General features: G+C 49.5%; 2 protein-coding genes across 2 annotated transcripts in view; both read right to left on the bottom strand.

Moving 5' to 3' along the window:
* The window catches only part of ADARB2 (adenosine deaminase RNA specific B2 (inactive)), a gene marked incomplete at both ends in the record, with an annotated part of 372,267 nt that overhangs the window by 246,873 nt on the left and 109,764 nt on the right, over nucleotides 1–15,630 (bottom strand). The window lies entirely within an intron of this gene.
* On the bottom strand, nucleotides 2,556–3,395 carry LOC307050752 (NOP protein chaperone 1). The gene has a single exon (XM_079700998.1). The coding sequence runs from the start codon at nucleotides 3,360–3,362 to the stop codon at nucleotides 2,790–2,792; it is 573 nt and encodes a 190-aa protein (XP_079557124.1). The 5' UTR covers nucleotides 3,363–3,395; the 3' UTR covers nucleotides 2,556–2,789.

Raw genomic sequence — 15,630 nt, 5'->3', positions numbered from 1 at the left:
TTTTTTTTTTTTTTTTTTTTTTTTTTTTTTTTTTTTTAACAAAAAGGAAATTTATTGTGTCACAAGAAACCCAGTCATAGTTTGGTCTACAGAGTTATTTGATGCAGTAATTCAGTGATGTTCCTTGCTTCTCTTTGCTATCCTTGATGTGCCGACTGTACCTTCAAGAACTGGCTCCATTTATGGCCACTAGGCCATAGTTCAAGGAATCATATCCAGTCACAAGTTATCCATGTTCCAAAAGAAAGCAGCCATCTTTTCATGTACCTCTTTTTTAGGCATGAGAAATCCTCCTTTCCAAAGTCTACTAACAAGACTCGGCTTGTGCCTCTCTGGGAAGGCTGTCACATGCCCACCCCCGAGCCAATCACTGGCAAGGATCTTCCATGAACATATGGTGGGGAATCAACCACAAAGATTCCACCGTTAAACTTTTGGGAAAAGTCTACCAAATCAAAGATAGTAACCTGTCTTTCTTTCCTCAGGATTGTGAACCACTGATGTTTAAGATGTATTACTTTATTGGCATCAAGAGGAAAAAAAAGTTTCACGAACATTTATCGTACATTCCGAGTGAAAGGCACCATGCCAGGCACTGAGGGAAATACAAATGAAAGACTCAACCTCCTTACTTGTCTTTCCTACCATAGTAGTGGACTCAGGCACAGGAATACGAGCTACTTTGCAAGGCAGTTTTTTTATAAGTACCATATTTGATGCACAATTAAAGTATTAGGAGAATAGATAGAGGAGATTCATTAAGAATATTTTTGCTTCAAAGACCAATACACCTAATTTTCTGATTTATGACTGTCAAAGAGCCATAGAAAGATAATACACAAGGTTGAGGAGAACATTTCATCAGCCTTAGCAGGAAAGAACTGTTCTCCAAATGGCGGCCATCACCTCACACCAAAGCTTCAGGCAGAGAACCCATAGGGTCAGACCAACCAAAGCACGATGGTGATTTAGTTTCCAAGAGACTGTAGAGCACACTGCTTACAAACAAAACACATACATGAAGTGCACCTATGTTAAATGTATAACTCAAGAAATTTTTATGTGTGTGAGTGGCAGTAACGCTTAAACATAAAACACTCAGAATAGTGGCTGACACACAAAAAGGGCTGTTAAGTACTAGCTGTTGTTTCATCTGCCACTTTGAGAGGTAAAAAATACAACATTGGTTTCATTTGGTTTTCGTTTTTTTTTTTTTTTTTTTTGCGGTATGTGGGCCTCTCACTGTTGTGGCCTCTCCCGTTGCGGAGCACAGGCTCCGGACGCGCAGGCTCAACGGCCATGGCTCACGGGCCCAGCCGCTCCGCGGCATGTGGGATCCTCCCAGACCGGGGCACGAACCCGTGTCCCCTGCATCGGCAGGCGGACTCTCAACCACTGCGCCACCAGGGAAGCCCTCATTTGCATTTCTTTGAGAAATGGGACTGAACATTTTTTTTTACTAATTTGTAAGAGCCCATTATATACTAATAACACTCACTCTTGCCTTACAATGAAATTATTTTTCCCAATTTGTCCCTTGACTTTTAAACTTCTTTGCCACCCACTAGTTTTAAATATTTATGAATTTTATGCTTTTTTTTTTGTAATTCTACAATTTTTTTTCAATTTTATTTATTTATTTTGGCTGCATTGGGTCTTCATTGCTGTGCACGGGCTTTCTCTAGTTGCGCTGAGTGGAGGGCTACTCTGTCGCGGTGTGCAGGCTTCTCATTGCAGTGGCTTCTCTTGTTGTGGAGCACAGACTCTAGGCATGCAGGTTTTAGTAGTTGCAGCATGCGGACTCAGTAGTTGCAGCACGTGGGCCCTAGTGTGCACAGACTTCAGGAGTTGTGGCGCGTGGGCTCAGTAGTTGTGGCTCGCAGGCTTAGTTGCTCCGCAACATGTGGGATCTTCCTGGACCAGGGATTGAACCTGTGTCCCCTGCATTGGCAGATGGATTCTTAACCACTGTGCCACCAGGGATGTCCCTACATTTTTTGGTTTGAGGGCCTGCACCATTTTACATTCCCACCAGCAATTCACAAGGATTCCAATTTCTCCACATGCTAGTCAACAGTTGCTATTTTCTGTTTTATTTTTATAATAGCCGTCCCAATGGATGTGGTAGTATCTCATTGTGGTTTTTATTTGCATTTCTCTAATGTTAATGATATAAAAGCACATCTTTTCATGTGCTTATTGGACATTTGTATTTCTTCTCTGGAGAAATGTCTATTCAAGTCCTTTGCCCATTTTTTTTTTTTTTTTTTTTTTTTTTTTTTGCGATACATGGGCCTTTCGCTGCTGTGGCCTCTCCCGCTGTGGAGCACAGGCTCCGGACGCGCAGGTCCAGCGGTCATGGCCCATGGGCCCAGCCGCTCCGCGGCATGTGGGATTCTCCCGGACCGGGGCACGAACCCGTGTCCCCTGCATTGGCAGGCAGACTCCCAACCACTGCACCACCAGGGAAGCCCCTTTACTTTAAAATAGGTTTGAGATTTCTTAAGTCTATGCTGATGAAAGACGATGCCAACAAATTCACTCATCACCATACATAAAGTTAAGCTTTCTAAATCTCTTTCGCATGAGATCAAAAACAGTCTGCTCTTAGAAGATCCCCAAATGCTATCTCTTCCAACTCTTTAAAAGCCAGCTTCTGTTTCTCCAAGAAGCAAAATACATTCAATATTGCAAAAAAGCACCATAGGTATCTGAAACGCAAAATAACCGGCAAGCCACATTCTTTTTCACAGAATTAGCAGGCATCTATCACCTGTTTCTCAGATTGTTTATTTCCCTGTTTCTTTTTTTTCACTGGCAGGACGGTCCAGAACCTCTATTTTGCCTTTTCCATCTTCTGAATGAGGAAGCTTAATGGTATCGATGGTGACTTCACCTTCAGAAGAGGTGCTATCATCTTCATCCTCAGATTCTGAACTGTCCTCTGAATTGTCTTGTGAATTCTCTTCTGAACTGTCCTCTTCTTTTGAATCAGACTGATTCATCTCAAACAAGGCCACATCCATCTGTATAACTTTTTCGAGCGTCTCGTCAATATTTTCAATATTGAAATGACCAGGTGGTGCAGCTGCCATTTCTTTCCTTAGCTTTTCGTTTGCCTGAGCCATCTGTGGGAGAAAGCTCTGTACTTGGTCCAATAGGGGACTCCTCTCTATCCGAACTGTTTGAAGAGTGGAATTCTTTCTGGAATTAGGCTTGGAGTTGATAAGCAACCTGTCCCATATACCTCCGCGGCCGCCGCTGCCCGCCATCAGCAGCTCCCTGGACACTGAGACCCCGGAGCCGTCCCGGGAAAGCGACGAACAGCTCGCGTCGGACTGGGATTCGCCGTGGGTCTCCATGCTGCTCGCCCGTCTTCAAAGCAGCCCCTCCAGCCCCGGATGCCGGAAAAAGGCTGGGCCTTGCTTATTTTGAAAAAAAAAAAAGAAAAATATTTGAAAAGCACTGTGTCCACAGGGCTGGTGATCTTTGCATGGGGTTGGCTTCAGGCTCCGCCTCTCTTCCCGCCACAGGATGCACTGTTCATGGCTGTGTCCCCAGCAGACATGAAACCACGTCTCCGTTAAAGCTTCCAGACAACGAAGACCCCCGGGAGCCCCCCAGTTCTCTCTAGGTCAGGCAGTGGATTCACTTTTCTTCTCTAAACCTTCAACACTGAAAACTTAAAACTGCCTTTCTACACTGTGTGGGACCAGATTCTGGAGTTGGTAATTCCAAATTACAGCAGATTTGGGGTTTTCTGAGGAGGGACCCCTGACCGACTCCAGTGCTCAGATGAGTGGTTCTCTCATGTCCTGAACCGGAACACGGGCTCAGAATCGACCCTTGGTGGACTCTGGGGCCCTGCTGTCTCCATTCCCTGTTTACAACCCTGTCATGTCTCCCGGATTTGGGGCTGACTCTGGACGGAAGCTCCCCTGCCTCCTCCAATCACAGTCATTTTAAGAACATGGTGACTTCCAATTCCAAAGTCCCAAAGCATCCCCACTGGTCCCCTTTGGCATGGTGAGTTGCTTTGATACACTTTTCCTGACCACCCACCTGCCCTACAGAAATGTTTGGACTCCAGACCTTGGACACCAGTGATGGCCCAGGGGGATGAATTGTTGGCTCTGTGGTGGGTCTGGACACAGTTCCTGGAAACAAACACGTGGGCACATGTCCAGCAGGACCTGGGAGACTCAGGGAAGGAACCACACAGCAGTGGGAGGCCAGATGGGGCTGGGGGGGCCCACGATGTGGTCACTGCTGAAGGAGGGGGGCAGCCAATCCCACCCTAAACGCCATGGAGAACCCACCTCCCTGCAGGTACAGGAGGGGCTCCTCTGGGCATCTGGGCTTCCAAAAAACAGCACTGCTGAGAGATGAATGACTCCCGGACTGCTTCAGGCTGGGGGGAGCCCAGGATGTTCATCCTCAGTCCAATGCCAGGACTCCTGGAAATGCTGGGACCCCACAGAGATCAGTTGGGAGCCCAGGGCAAGGTCAGCCCCACGTGCAGTGGGCACCTGTCTGGTCAGCACAGGTGGGCTCCTTCCCAGGAACCGGGGAGCCCCTGGGGGTTTTGTGGGAGAAATAAAACCACCTCTGGAAGAAGGAGCTTCCTAGTAGAAGCGGGACCATCAATAAATCCTCAGCCCTGAACTAAATTCTTTCGTCACACACATCTTTGACTTCTACGTAATTCTTCTGGCATCAAACCCTGAGCTGAAGTGATGTGAGGCTATTTTCTTCATTGTTTTTTTTTTTTTTTTTTTTTTTTTTTTTGCGGTACGTGGGCCTCTCACTGTTGTGGCCTCTCCCATTGCGGAGCACAGGCTCTGGACGCACAGGCTCAGTGGCCATGGCTCACGGGCCCAGCCGCTCCGTGGTACGTGGGATCTTCCCGGACCGGGGCACGAACCTGTGTCCCCTGCATTGGCAGGTGGACTCTCAACCACTGCGCCACCAGGGAAGCCCCTATTTTCTTCATTGTTTATCCCACTTAGTCAGAATGCTCACATATCCGATGCACAGATTATTAATATGGTTCCATAAACGCTACTGGGCTATCGTTTGATCTACACCGTTTTACTTTCCTTCATATCTGAAAACCTCCCAAGCTCTGAATTCTGTCACGCACTTGGAACAGGATTGGTGGGCCAAGTCTCGGGATTTTTAAGGACCGACATCACCGTTCCAGACCCTGTGGGCCATCGACCCCAACCGTCTACCGTGATGAGTGAACAGGGGTCCCTCGAGATGCTTCCTTCCACGGCTTCAAGGCCCCGTGGTCTCCAGCAACACCCTCCACGCGCACTGACCGGCCGCCCTGAGTTTAAAGCTTCCCAACGTCTGTCCTCGTCTGCTGGTCCCCACCCCATTCAAAAGGCTCCTCCACCACTGCCTGGGTGGGGTGGGGGAGAACCTGGCCTCTAAGTCCCCAAGGGGTTAGAGGGGAGTCTTTCTGGGTCGGGTGAGCCCAGAAGGGGAGCGTGGTGGGTTCCGGACACGCCACGTGAAGATGTGGGCTCCAACCGTCACCCTCTGACCACGCGTCAGGGCTGCCCTCCAACCATGGGGGCCTCCGGGTGGTGTCTGCTGTTCTACTTCCTTTCTTTCTCCCTCCTAAAAATGCATCTCCTTCTCCAGCGGAGTCCTATTCCTAGTAACGCTGCACAGGGGTCAGCTGATTCGGCTCTACTGTTTGCACCTGTTGGTGACTGCACGGACCCAAAGGTGTTCAGGGCTCCGGGCGGTGGGGTTACATTTGGGGCGGGGTCTTTACCCCACGCCCAGGCGGGTGGCTCTGCTTCCTCCTTACCTTCAGTGTCTGAACAATAGGCAGAGCTCCTCTCTGTTTTGTTTTCTCTTCTCCACTAATCGAACCTCCGATCTCTGTCTCTTCCCCCCGCCCCCCACCCCACACAGACACTCTCACCAGGAATCCCACCCCATCTTGTCTGATGAGGCAGCAGGATTGCATTTTGCTTGTCCGACATGATTCCACGGATGCCTCGACGTGGAAAACCCCTTAGGGCAGAAACTTGGTTCAGCACAACTTCATCTATTATTCAGCAATCGCTATGTAGCTCTGGTATCTTGTAAGTGATAAATTATTATAATGAAAGAAAATCTGCTTGCCAGTTAGTCCTGGGAAACACGAGATCAGATTCTTCCAGCCAACATTATTCACCCCATTCATGAGCCCAAGAGAGGGGGTGCTCTGAGGCCCCAGGAGGGATGTTCTGTTCGCTGTCTAAGCTAGCACATGCTGCGTTTCACACCTTCTTGTCTTCCCCTCATTCTCAAATCATGGTGGGATGGAGATTCTGTCTAGGGAGGCTCAGGAGAAGACACGGAGAGCATCAGACGCCCGGGGAGGGGCGTCACATCCTTCACAACAGCCACGCGCTCAGCCCCCACCCTGGCTCTGACACAGTGGAGTGGCCCTGACGGGCCGGCCTCCATAATGTCCTGTCCTGTCACATGGCTCTCCTTCCAGTTACGTCCTTTCATTTTTCCCTCCTGCTTCAACATGGAGCCAGGCACACCAGGGCACGTGATAGTCTTGAATTTCTTTAATTTACATTAAGCATCCTTTGGGGAACTTGCAATTAGAAATGAAAATAGTGATGATAATTAAAAAATTATAATTTCCAGAGCATGTTCCATTGTACACTATTTCTGTGAAATATTAAGTGACAGCTTTAAAAAAGGGGAGAGGATTCTGTCTTTTTAAGAGTTTGGAGAAGTCTTCTTTAAATTGATTCATTATTTGTTCACTTATTGATGTGGGACTCCTCAGAAAAGTCAACATGCAAATGTGAGTGAATTCACAAGAAGGCTTACTGTGTGCATTTTTTCCCCACAAATTTGACCTCCACCCGCTCCCTCTTTTTTTTCCTACTATAGTGCTTGGTGGGACAGTTTGGGAAAACTTCGTAAGAATAGTCCCTGAGAGTATTCTCGACCATCTACAGGAGGTCCTAAATGCCACCCCCATCTCCTTGGGGCCCTGAGAGCTTTGGGACATGGAGCTGGACGCCACAGGCTTGGGGCTCGCACAGCGACCTGCTACCTGAAAGGCCAGCGTTTCTTTTCTGCTGAATTATGAGCATGTTTCTCTTTTGGTGCACGGCCTGCCGAGGCACCAGGCTTCAGTCTCACAGCCACGACTTGCTTCTCTTTACTTTTTCACTAAAGCCCTCAGGGATGGGGCCATTTACATCTTGGCCTCCAAGAGCTGAAGCTTTCCTCCAAGTTTGGTTGGAAAGGATTTTGGCACCAATGCTGGCTCTGAGCTGATGCTGCTAATTATGTATCAAATGGCCCAGACTCTGCAAGTGGGCCAAACACCACCCAGTCCAGGCTCTGGGAGTAACTGCTTTGAAGCTACTGAAACATTGGTTCATCTCTGGGTGGATCAGAAGACTCCTTTCCAAAATTAGCATCTAAAGCAGCTTCAGCCCCTGGAGCAGGATGAAGTGAGTGTGGGAAATATTTACAGAGCCTCCGCCACTCTGCAGCAGAGCTTAGACCCTGAAAACCCTGTGAAAGAGAGTCACAGAAGCTGAAAATGAGGGATCCCATGGCTCAGTCATCACTGTACTGGGGGGAAACTTGTGGCCTGCCTGTGACAAGACTAGTCCATTCGCTGGTTTATGCATTTCCTCCCCAACATCGATGAGGCACCTGCCAACTGTTCAATACCTGCTGGGAATCAGGTGTAGGGAAGAATCTGAGGATGTGTGAGCCAGTCTTCCTCAGGGATGGGTGGAACTGCTCACAGACACACACACTCAGCACGCACGACACTGGGTGCCCAGTGGGGTCTGAGGGCCCAGGGAGCTGCAGCTGGGAAGTAACGTCCACTGGTAAAGCAGGGAGGCTTCTCAGGGCCTTTTGGAAAAAGCATGGACTTTGCCCTCAGAGGAAAGATGATATTTAAAGTCCAGAAATGCTCTGGAGGCTGGCCTGCCCACCGCTGGCCTATCCTGTTGAGAGGGGAGGGCCCTAGTTTGGAGACAACCCATGGGGGGCAGAAGAGCCTGAGGCTCCCAGGGCGGTGGGGGAGAAGCCTCTGGGCACGTGATGCAGGCTCTGGGCTTTGTCCAAACACGAATCTTATAAGAAAGTTTGGGAGGAATCAGAACCACTAGATTTATATTAGAGAAATCGCGTGGAGGGTGGCTTGACAGGGAGCCACTGAGGGTAAGAGGGTAGGTCTGGAAGCCATTTCTGCCCTGGGGATGGGAGGCTGGGCCCTAGAGTGGCCGTCAAAGTGCAACCAGGCACTGGGCACCTGACCTCTGCTCCGGCCGAGGGCCGTTTTCCCTATGCTCTGCCCCGGGATCCAGTGGGTCTGTGAAGACTCCAGAGGGAACAGAGAGGGGGTGTACAGGTCAGCACCTGTCCTCACAAGGTTTACAGTCCAGCTGAGAAGACGAAATTATCCCACGTGAAGCATTTTTAAAACATTTTGGCACTGATGGTAACTGACTTCGAAGTTGGCTGTTGGAGATACCTGTGGAGACTGGAGTAACTCTGCATTCTGAAACTTCTAAAGTCAACTTCTGGGGGCCTTACAGGTGGAATGAGCAGACCTCCAGGAATGTTTCACTGGATTCTAGGACCTGCTGCCCTTGGTGACAGGCTCTGAAGCCTCCAGCAGGTATATTTTGGTAGGAGCCTTTATGTCTGCAGCTGCGTGGTCTGTCTGCACGTGCAGCTGTGACTTCCATGGGACCCCATTAAGATTCGTTCAGAGAAACAGGAAAAGAACGCTCAGCGTGGGCATTGACTGCTAGGCACAGGTAGTTCCGGTGATTGGATTTCAGGGACAAGCTGAGGTGTACACATTTTTTTTTTTTTTGGATTTTTGCCTTCCAAGAAACCATACTTGAAGATGACAATAACAGTCTGAGACGGTACTCAATGACAATGATATTCTTAGACAAGAAGTAAAGTGATAGCCAAGGATTCCAATAGCACAGCTACTTTCCTTATACCACATGTTCTTGGAAAACAAAGTTAAAAACACAATGAATCTATCTCGTTTGGGGACAAAATGGCAGAAGTATAAAGACAAGTCTATACATAAAGAGGGACCTGTTTTGCCTCCCTGTAAGTATTATTGTCCTGTCAGTGATTTAATGACACTGATCATGACACCAGTGGGTAGAAGAAAATCTGACACCAGGAAGGGGGTATCACTTAACTAACACGTTTGTGCTAAGAACCGGGCAGAAGCATGAGCAGACACCCACAAGAGGTGGGGTTTTTGGCAGCGTGGAAGCCGGCCCAGGACTAGCCCTGCAGTGGCCCAGGAACTGGGGATGGGGGTGTGGGTAGGGGCGATGGCTGCCGGGAACAGAGAGGGTCAGCCAGGGCCCGATGAACCGCACAACCGGACACAGGCCACTGTCAGCTCCTGTGACGGCTGAGATGTCCACGTGGTGCAGGGAACAGAGAAAGTGACTGAGCAGCAGGGAGGGAGACGTGATTTACCGAAGGGTCTACTTAGACCTGAGTGATGGAGGAGCTCCTGATATGACTGTCACCATGGCAACTGTCTCCACGGCAGTGCCTCCTGCTGGACCCACGAATGCTCACTGGAACCCACCACGGTAGTAAGGAATTATGATTATATACGCAAACAGCGTAAAGTGATTATACTTTATGCTTTTCTTTTGAAGAGTTGGAAGCCTTCATGAAGGCTCAAAACTGCAAATGACAGTAATGGAATGAAAGTAAAGCCTTTCAAGTCAAGCCCTCCGGGTTTTTCTTTCTTTCTTCTTCTCCTTTTCTGATATGTGTACATAACAAAAATAAAGCAAATATTTACGAGACTGTGATAAGAAGCTTTTTTAAAAAAAATCATCTTTAAAGCAGTTCCCCATCACCCTGTCTTGCTTGTAAGCCCATGAATAGACAAGGAGCCCATCTAGAAGTGAGTGAATTATGGTGAATTTCTTGGTGCTACAGGTTGGTGGGGGCCTGTTTCCTCTGTGCACTGGCGGCAAGCTCCATGCTGAATAGCTGCAGAAGCTTCTGGGCAGTGGGGGCCTCGGACGACGGAGCTCGACACTCCTGGAAGACTGGTCCAGGGGGACCCTTGGGAGCCGGCTGCAGGGGGAGCCCTGGAGCCCAGCAGTCACTCTGCAATCACTTCCTCCCCAGAGGGTAGCCTGGGCAGGAGGTGGCAGCAGGGTCCCCAGGCTGGAATGGAGCAACTGGGAGGAGGTGGTCAGCCTGGGGTACATGGGTGGGATGGGGGAGCCACGTCAGGGAGCCGGATGCCAGGACACCATCCCTCGGAGCCGGTGCCTCTCCTGGCCTGCCACCCACGCTGGTCACGCTGAATGAAGGGGGTGAGCCCCTAAGGGCAGAGCTTGACCGCCGTATGGCTGCCCAGCGGGGACACAAGGTCTCCGTGTTGGACACACGCTTCCTTCCTGAGCTGTGCAGGCGAACAGCCTGACTTAGGGGGTGATGATAACAGAAGCACCAAAAATAAGCTGTGTTGATGAATCTAGGAAGTGTGCTTTATGAACAGACAGTACACCTTAGACGTCTCAGGTTCTGACTTGGTTCTGGCAATCCTCCACCACCTTCAACTTGCTTGACAAAGGTCCCAGGACCTAGGGGTACGTGGGAAACAGACCTCAAAGGCCACTGATGACCTCACTGTGTATCATCAGGCCTTCACGTATGGCCTTAGTTTGCTAATTAATGTGCAAAATGAGGAAGATAATAATCCCAATCCACAGAGTTATTGTGAAAATTAGGTGAGAAAACCTATAAAGTGCTGAATGCACTGTCTGACCCACAAGCACACAATAACTCTTTCCAGCCACTGACACTGTGACTGTTATCACCACCACGACCTCCCTACAATCCTGTATGTAATGCAGGCACACGCCCCAACACTGCAGATGATGTAGTTGCTGGATAGTGTGGGCTTCGGTCCCACAACGGACTGTTCTTTGGAAGGTGTGGCCCTCCCAACTGACCTGAAAATCACAGCAGGAAGAGGGCCCACTCACCACACTGTCTTGCTGAGTTTTATGTCACCAATGATACAATAACAGTAATAATGAGTCCAGGTACTGAAAAGCCCACATACTTCCTGCTGTACTTCCTCCCACCAGTGAGCACAGCTGGCGGCGGCAGAAACAGCCACGGATATAAACCTGTCACTGAAGGGGGTGCTGGATTTGGGACAAACTGCGCCTCAATTTCTGGTTAATGGTTTAAGTTTCTGGACAGCTGCTGCCCCATGAACTTAGGTGATGGAACGTATGTACTCACTCACCAGTTACACACACACACGTACACACACGTAGCCCTGCGGCCCGGGTACCAGGAGCGTGGGTGCTGCAGTTCTGCCCGCGTGGGGCTGACGGTCTAGTGTAGCCATGTGGAGGAAGGAGCAGGGGGCTGGGATGAGGACCGGCTGCGGGCAGGCCACATGCGGCAAAGCAGCTCAGAAGCGGGAGCCGCAGGAAATGAATGGACTTCTCCGCAGAATAAGTGGCGATTTGAGGATGTGCTCGCAAATAGGGGTTAATTGTGGATTAACTAACTCACAGCATGACCTACAGGAACTGGCATCGGCGGTACTCCTGGTGGATGCACTGCCTTCCTCTATCTCCGCCATCCCGTGTCAGCGTGAACACCGAATACACATGGATGTTCAGTCAGGAAACGGACACAAGCTGCAAGCGCACAGATGGCCTGCTTGAACGAGTGCACGTGTGTCCACGCATCACAGGCTGCGCTGCACCCGACAACTGTGCCTCTCAGCAAATTCACCACGTTCCAGAGCCTTGTTTCATCTTACTTTTCACTATAACCCAGTGATGGTGACGGTTCCTCTGTCACCATTTCTGTCAGGACCACGTGCAACCATGAACACGACGCACTCAGCCTGGGGTCCTCAGAGCAGATTGGCTAGTGGTGACACCACGGTAACAGCAGCATCAGAGTCATGGCAGCAGTGGTGGCAGCATCTTAGTCCCAGAGGTCAATACTAAATACAATTTTACTGGAAGAAATGGCCTCTTCCAGTCCCTTGAAGCAACATCACACAGGTGCTCACTGGCCTACAGGCTGACTGCTCAGAGCAGGAAGCCAGTTTGCCTGTTCCCTTCCTCCTTGAAACTCCTAATGTGGTTCCAGACTTCCAGAGACACCAAACATGGTTCTGAACTTGAGTGAGGGCACCACATGGATTTTTGTTATACTTGTGAGTGGTCGTCTGAGCCCAAGGCATCGATGACCAAATGGAGAATGTTGTCAAGAAACAGGTGGGTATCATCAGGTGGGTATCAGTGTGGGTATTAGGTGGGTATCAAGTGGGTAAGAGGTGAGTCAACAGGTGGGTAACAGGTGAGTATCAGGTAGGTAACAGGTGGGTAGCAGGTGAGAAATAGGTGGCTATCAGATGGGCAGCAGGTAACAGGTGGATAACAGGTGGATATGGCAGTGGTAACAGGTGGGCATCAGGTGAAAAACAGGTGAATGTCAGGTGGGTATCAGGTGAGTGTCAGGTAGGTAACAGGTGAGTAGCAGGGGGCTATTAATGTGTGACTATCTGAACCAAGTCCAAGGTCATCAGCCTGATCCTCTGAGACCAGGTTCTAAGCCTCCTTTTCGTCTAATTCTCCTGCCAACGTGCCCGCCTCCTTGCGCTGAGGTCTCATTCACACCATTCCCTGTGCCCTCAACGATCTATCTCCCATACCACCCTGGCCAGGTGCTTTCAGTTTTTCTGAAACAACCTGATTAAAAGCCTACGTTCTTCATAAACACCTCTTAACCTACCTACCCCCCAGGCTGGAAGAATATTCTTGCTTCTGAAAATCTCACAACAATTTATCTTTAATTTTTCTCTTGTCATTACCTATATTTATCTTACATATTTTATACTCTATTTATATATTTTACATTTTATATTTGCATTACATACATATTTACATTATATACATTTACATTTGTTACACATATTTTACGTATTATATGTTGCATATCTTACTTTGCATCACAGTTTAAGATCACGGACTTGGGATTAAAGTCCTGGGACAGGACCCTGGCCTCCAGCTTACTGAGTGACTCTGGGTCTACATGGCATCTTAGACCCCAGTGCTTTCGTCATCCAGGGATTGCGGTACCTTTGGTCACAAGGGGTTGTCAGGAGGACTCGTGTGTCTGTGTGTGTGTGCACACACACGTGCTGACACAGCCCTTCCCAGTCAGCCTCTTGAGCCTGTGCCCTCTCCTGGGCCTGGGCGCACACACTGCTGACATGCGCTCAGTCAGCCAGTAACTCTCAAGGGCCAGACTGGCCGGTCCTGGGCACCCACCCCGAACACAGCTTCAGTGGCTGCTGTCTGTGTTTGGATACTTCCAGGTGTATTTCAAAGACATATTTAGGAACTTTCCCTAATGCAATCCTCACAGATCACAATTACAAAGAAAACGGAGCCAAAGAAAAGAAAAAAACCCATTACGAGGGAGGTCTCCCTTCCATCTTAGACACCCAGGGCTTAGAGGAAGCCTGGGCATCACGCACACCCTCTCTCGGGGTGGCATCTCATGGCAGCCACTGGCAGGGGAGCTCACGGGATCTGTGTGCTGGTCTCACCTACAAGCTGGGGAAGAAGACAGCTCAGCTGGGAGACACGGCCGAGGGCCCCAGGGTGACGCCGGGGTGCCATCCTCCCCCCCCGCCCCCCCCCCCCGGTGCCGTTGGCAGGTGAGATGCTGGTCCAGGTGTGCCGGGCGCCCTGCCAAAGACCCGGGACGCAGTTGCTAATCAGTGCTTCCCTCCGGGAAGGCAGGAAGGCCATTCACAAGGTTGGTGCTGGGCCCGGGGGCACTGTCTCAGCTCCCCCAGCCTCCACTCCGCTTTCCCGGTGCTTCTTCCCATGTGAGCTCCTTCCCCACGCCCTCCAGAAGCCAGACCACCCCAGGGACAGACCTTGGGAAGAATGGGGGCGTCGGTGCCTTCTCTCCCCTTTGCCTCCCTCACCTCCATAACGCAGCGGACACACAGCTGCCCTGCCGCGCAGGAAGGCGCCTCGAGGAGCTGTCTGCACGGTAAGGCAACTGGGGAGCCCAGGGCAAGGTGGAGCGATTCTAGGTGAGTCAGTGTGGGGACAGCTTGGGATGCGAGCAGGCAGCGTCGGGGCAAAACCAGCTCTGAGGCTGCTCAGTCCGCTCTGGCTGCTCCAACAGACACCACAGACCAGCGGCTTGTAAACAGCAAACTCTCATTCCATGCCTCCGGTTCTGGAGGCTGGAGGTCCAAGATCAAGGCCTCCACAGATCCGGTGTCTGGTGAGAACCCTCGTCCTGATTCATAGAAGGCGTCTTCTCGCTGTGTCCTCACGTGGAGGGAGGGACGGGGTTGGGGGGGCTCTGGGATCTCTACTACAAGGACACTGATCCCACCACGGGGGCTCTGCCCTCACGACCTCATCATCTCCTGACACCATTACCTTGGGGGTTAGGTTTTTTTTTGTTTTTTAACATCTTTATTGGAGTATAATTGCTTTACAATGGTGCATTAGTTTCTGCTCTATAACAAAGTGAATCAGCTATACGTATACATATATCCCCACAGCCCCTCCCTCTTGGGTCTCCCTCCCACCCTCCCTATCCCACCCCTCTAGGTGGTCACAAAGCACTGAGCTGATCTCCCTGTGCCATGCAGCTGCTTCCCACTAGCTATCTGTTTATTTGGTAGTGTATATATGTCCATGCCACTCTCTCACTTTGTCCCAGCTTACCCTTCCCCCTCCCCATATCCTCAGGTCCATTCTCTACAGATGCATCTTTATTCCTGTCCTGCCCCTAGGTTCATTAGAACAATTTTTTTTTCTTTTCTAGATTCCATATATATGTGTTAGCATATGGTATTTGTTTTTCTCTTTCTGACTTATTTCACTCTGTATGACAAGTCTCTAGGTCCATCCACCTCACTACAGATAACTCAATTTTGTTTCTTTTTATGGCTGAGTAATATTCCATTGTATAAATGTGCCACATCTTCTTTATCCATTCATCTGTCAATGGACACTTAGGTTGCTTCCATGTCCTGGCTATTGTAAATAGAGCTGCAATGAACATTTTGGTACATGACTCTTTTTGAATTACGGTTTTCTCAGGGTATATGCCCAGTAGTCGGATTGCTGGGTCATATGGTAGTTCTATTTTTAGTTCTTTAAGGAACCTCCATACTGTTTTCCATAGTAGCTGTATCAGTTTACATGGGAGAAAATATTTGCAAATGAAGCAACTGACAAAGGATTAATCTCCAAAATATACAAGCAGCTCATGCAGCTCAATATCAAAAAAACAAGCAACCCAATCCAAAAATGGGCAGAAGAACTAAATAGACATTTCTCCAAAGAAGATATACAGATGGCCAACAAACACATGAAAGGATGCTCAACATCACTAATCATTAGAGAAATGCAAATCCAAACTACAATGAGGTATCACCTCACACTGTTCAGAATGGCCATCATCAAAAAATCTACAAACAATAAATGCTGGAGAGGGTGTGGAGAAATGGGGGTTAGGTTTCAACACACGCATTTGGCATTTGGTGGGGACACAGAC

This window comes from Hyperoodon ampullatus, assembly GCF_949752795.1.
Source record: "Hyperoodon ampullatus genome assembly, chromosome: 3".
In the NCBI taxonomy this organism is placed as follows: domain Eukaryota; kingdom Metazoa; phylum Chordata; class Mammalia; order Artiodactyla; family Ziphiidae; genus Hyperoodon; species Hyperoodon ampullatus.
This window is presented reverse-complemented; position numbering and strand designations above follow the sequence as displayed.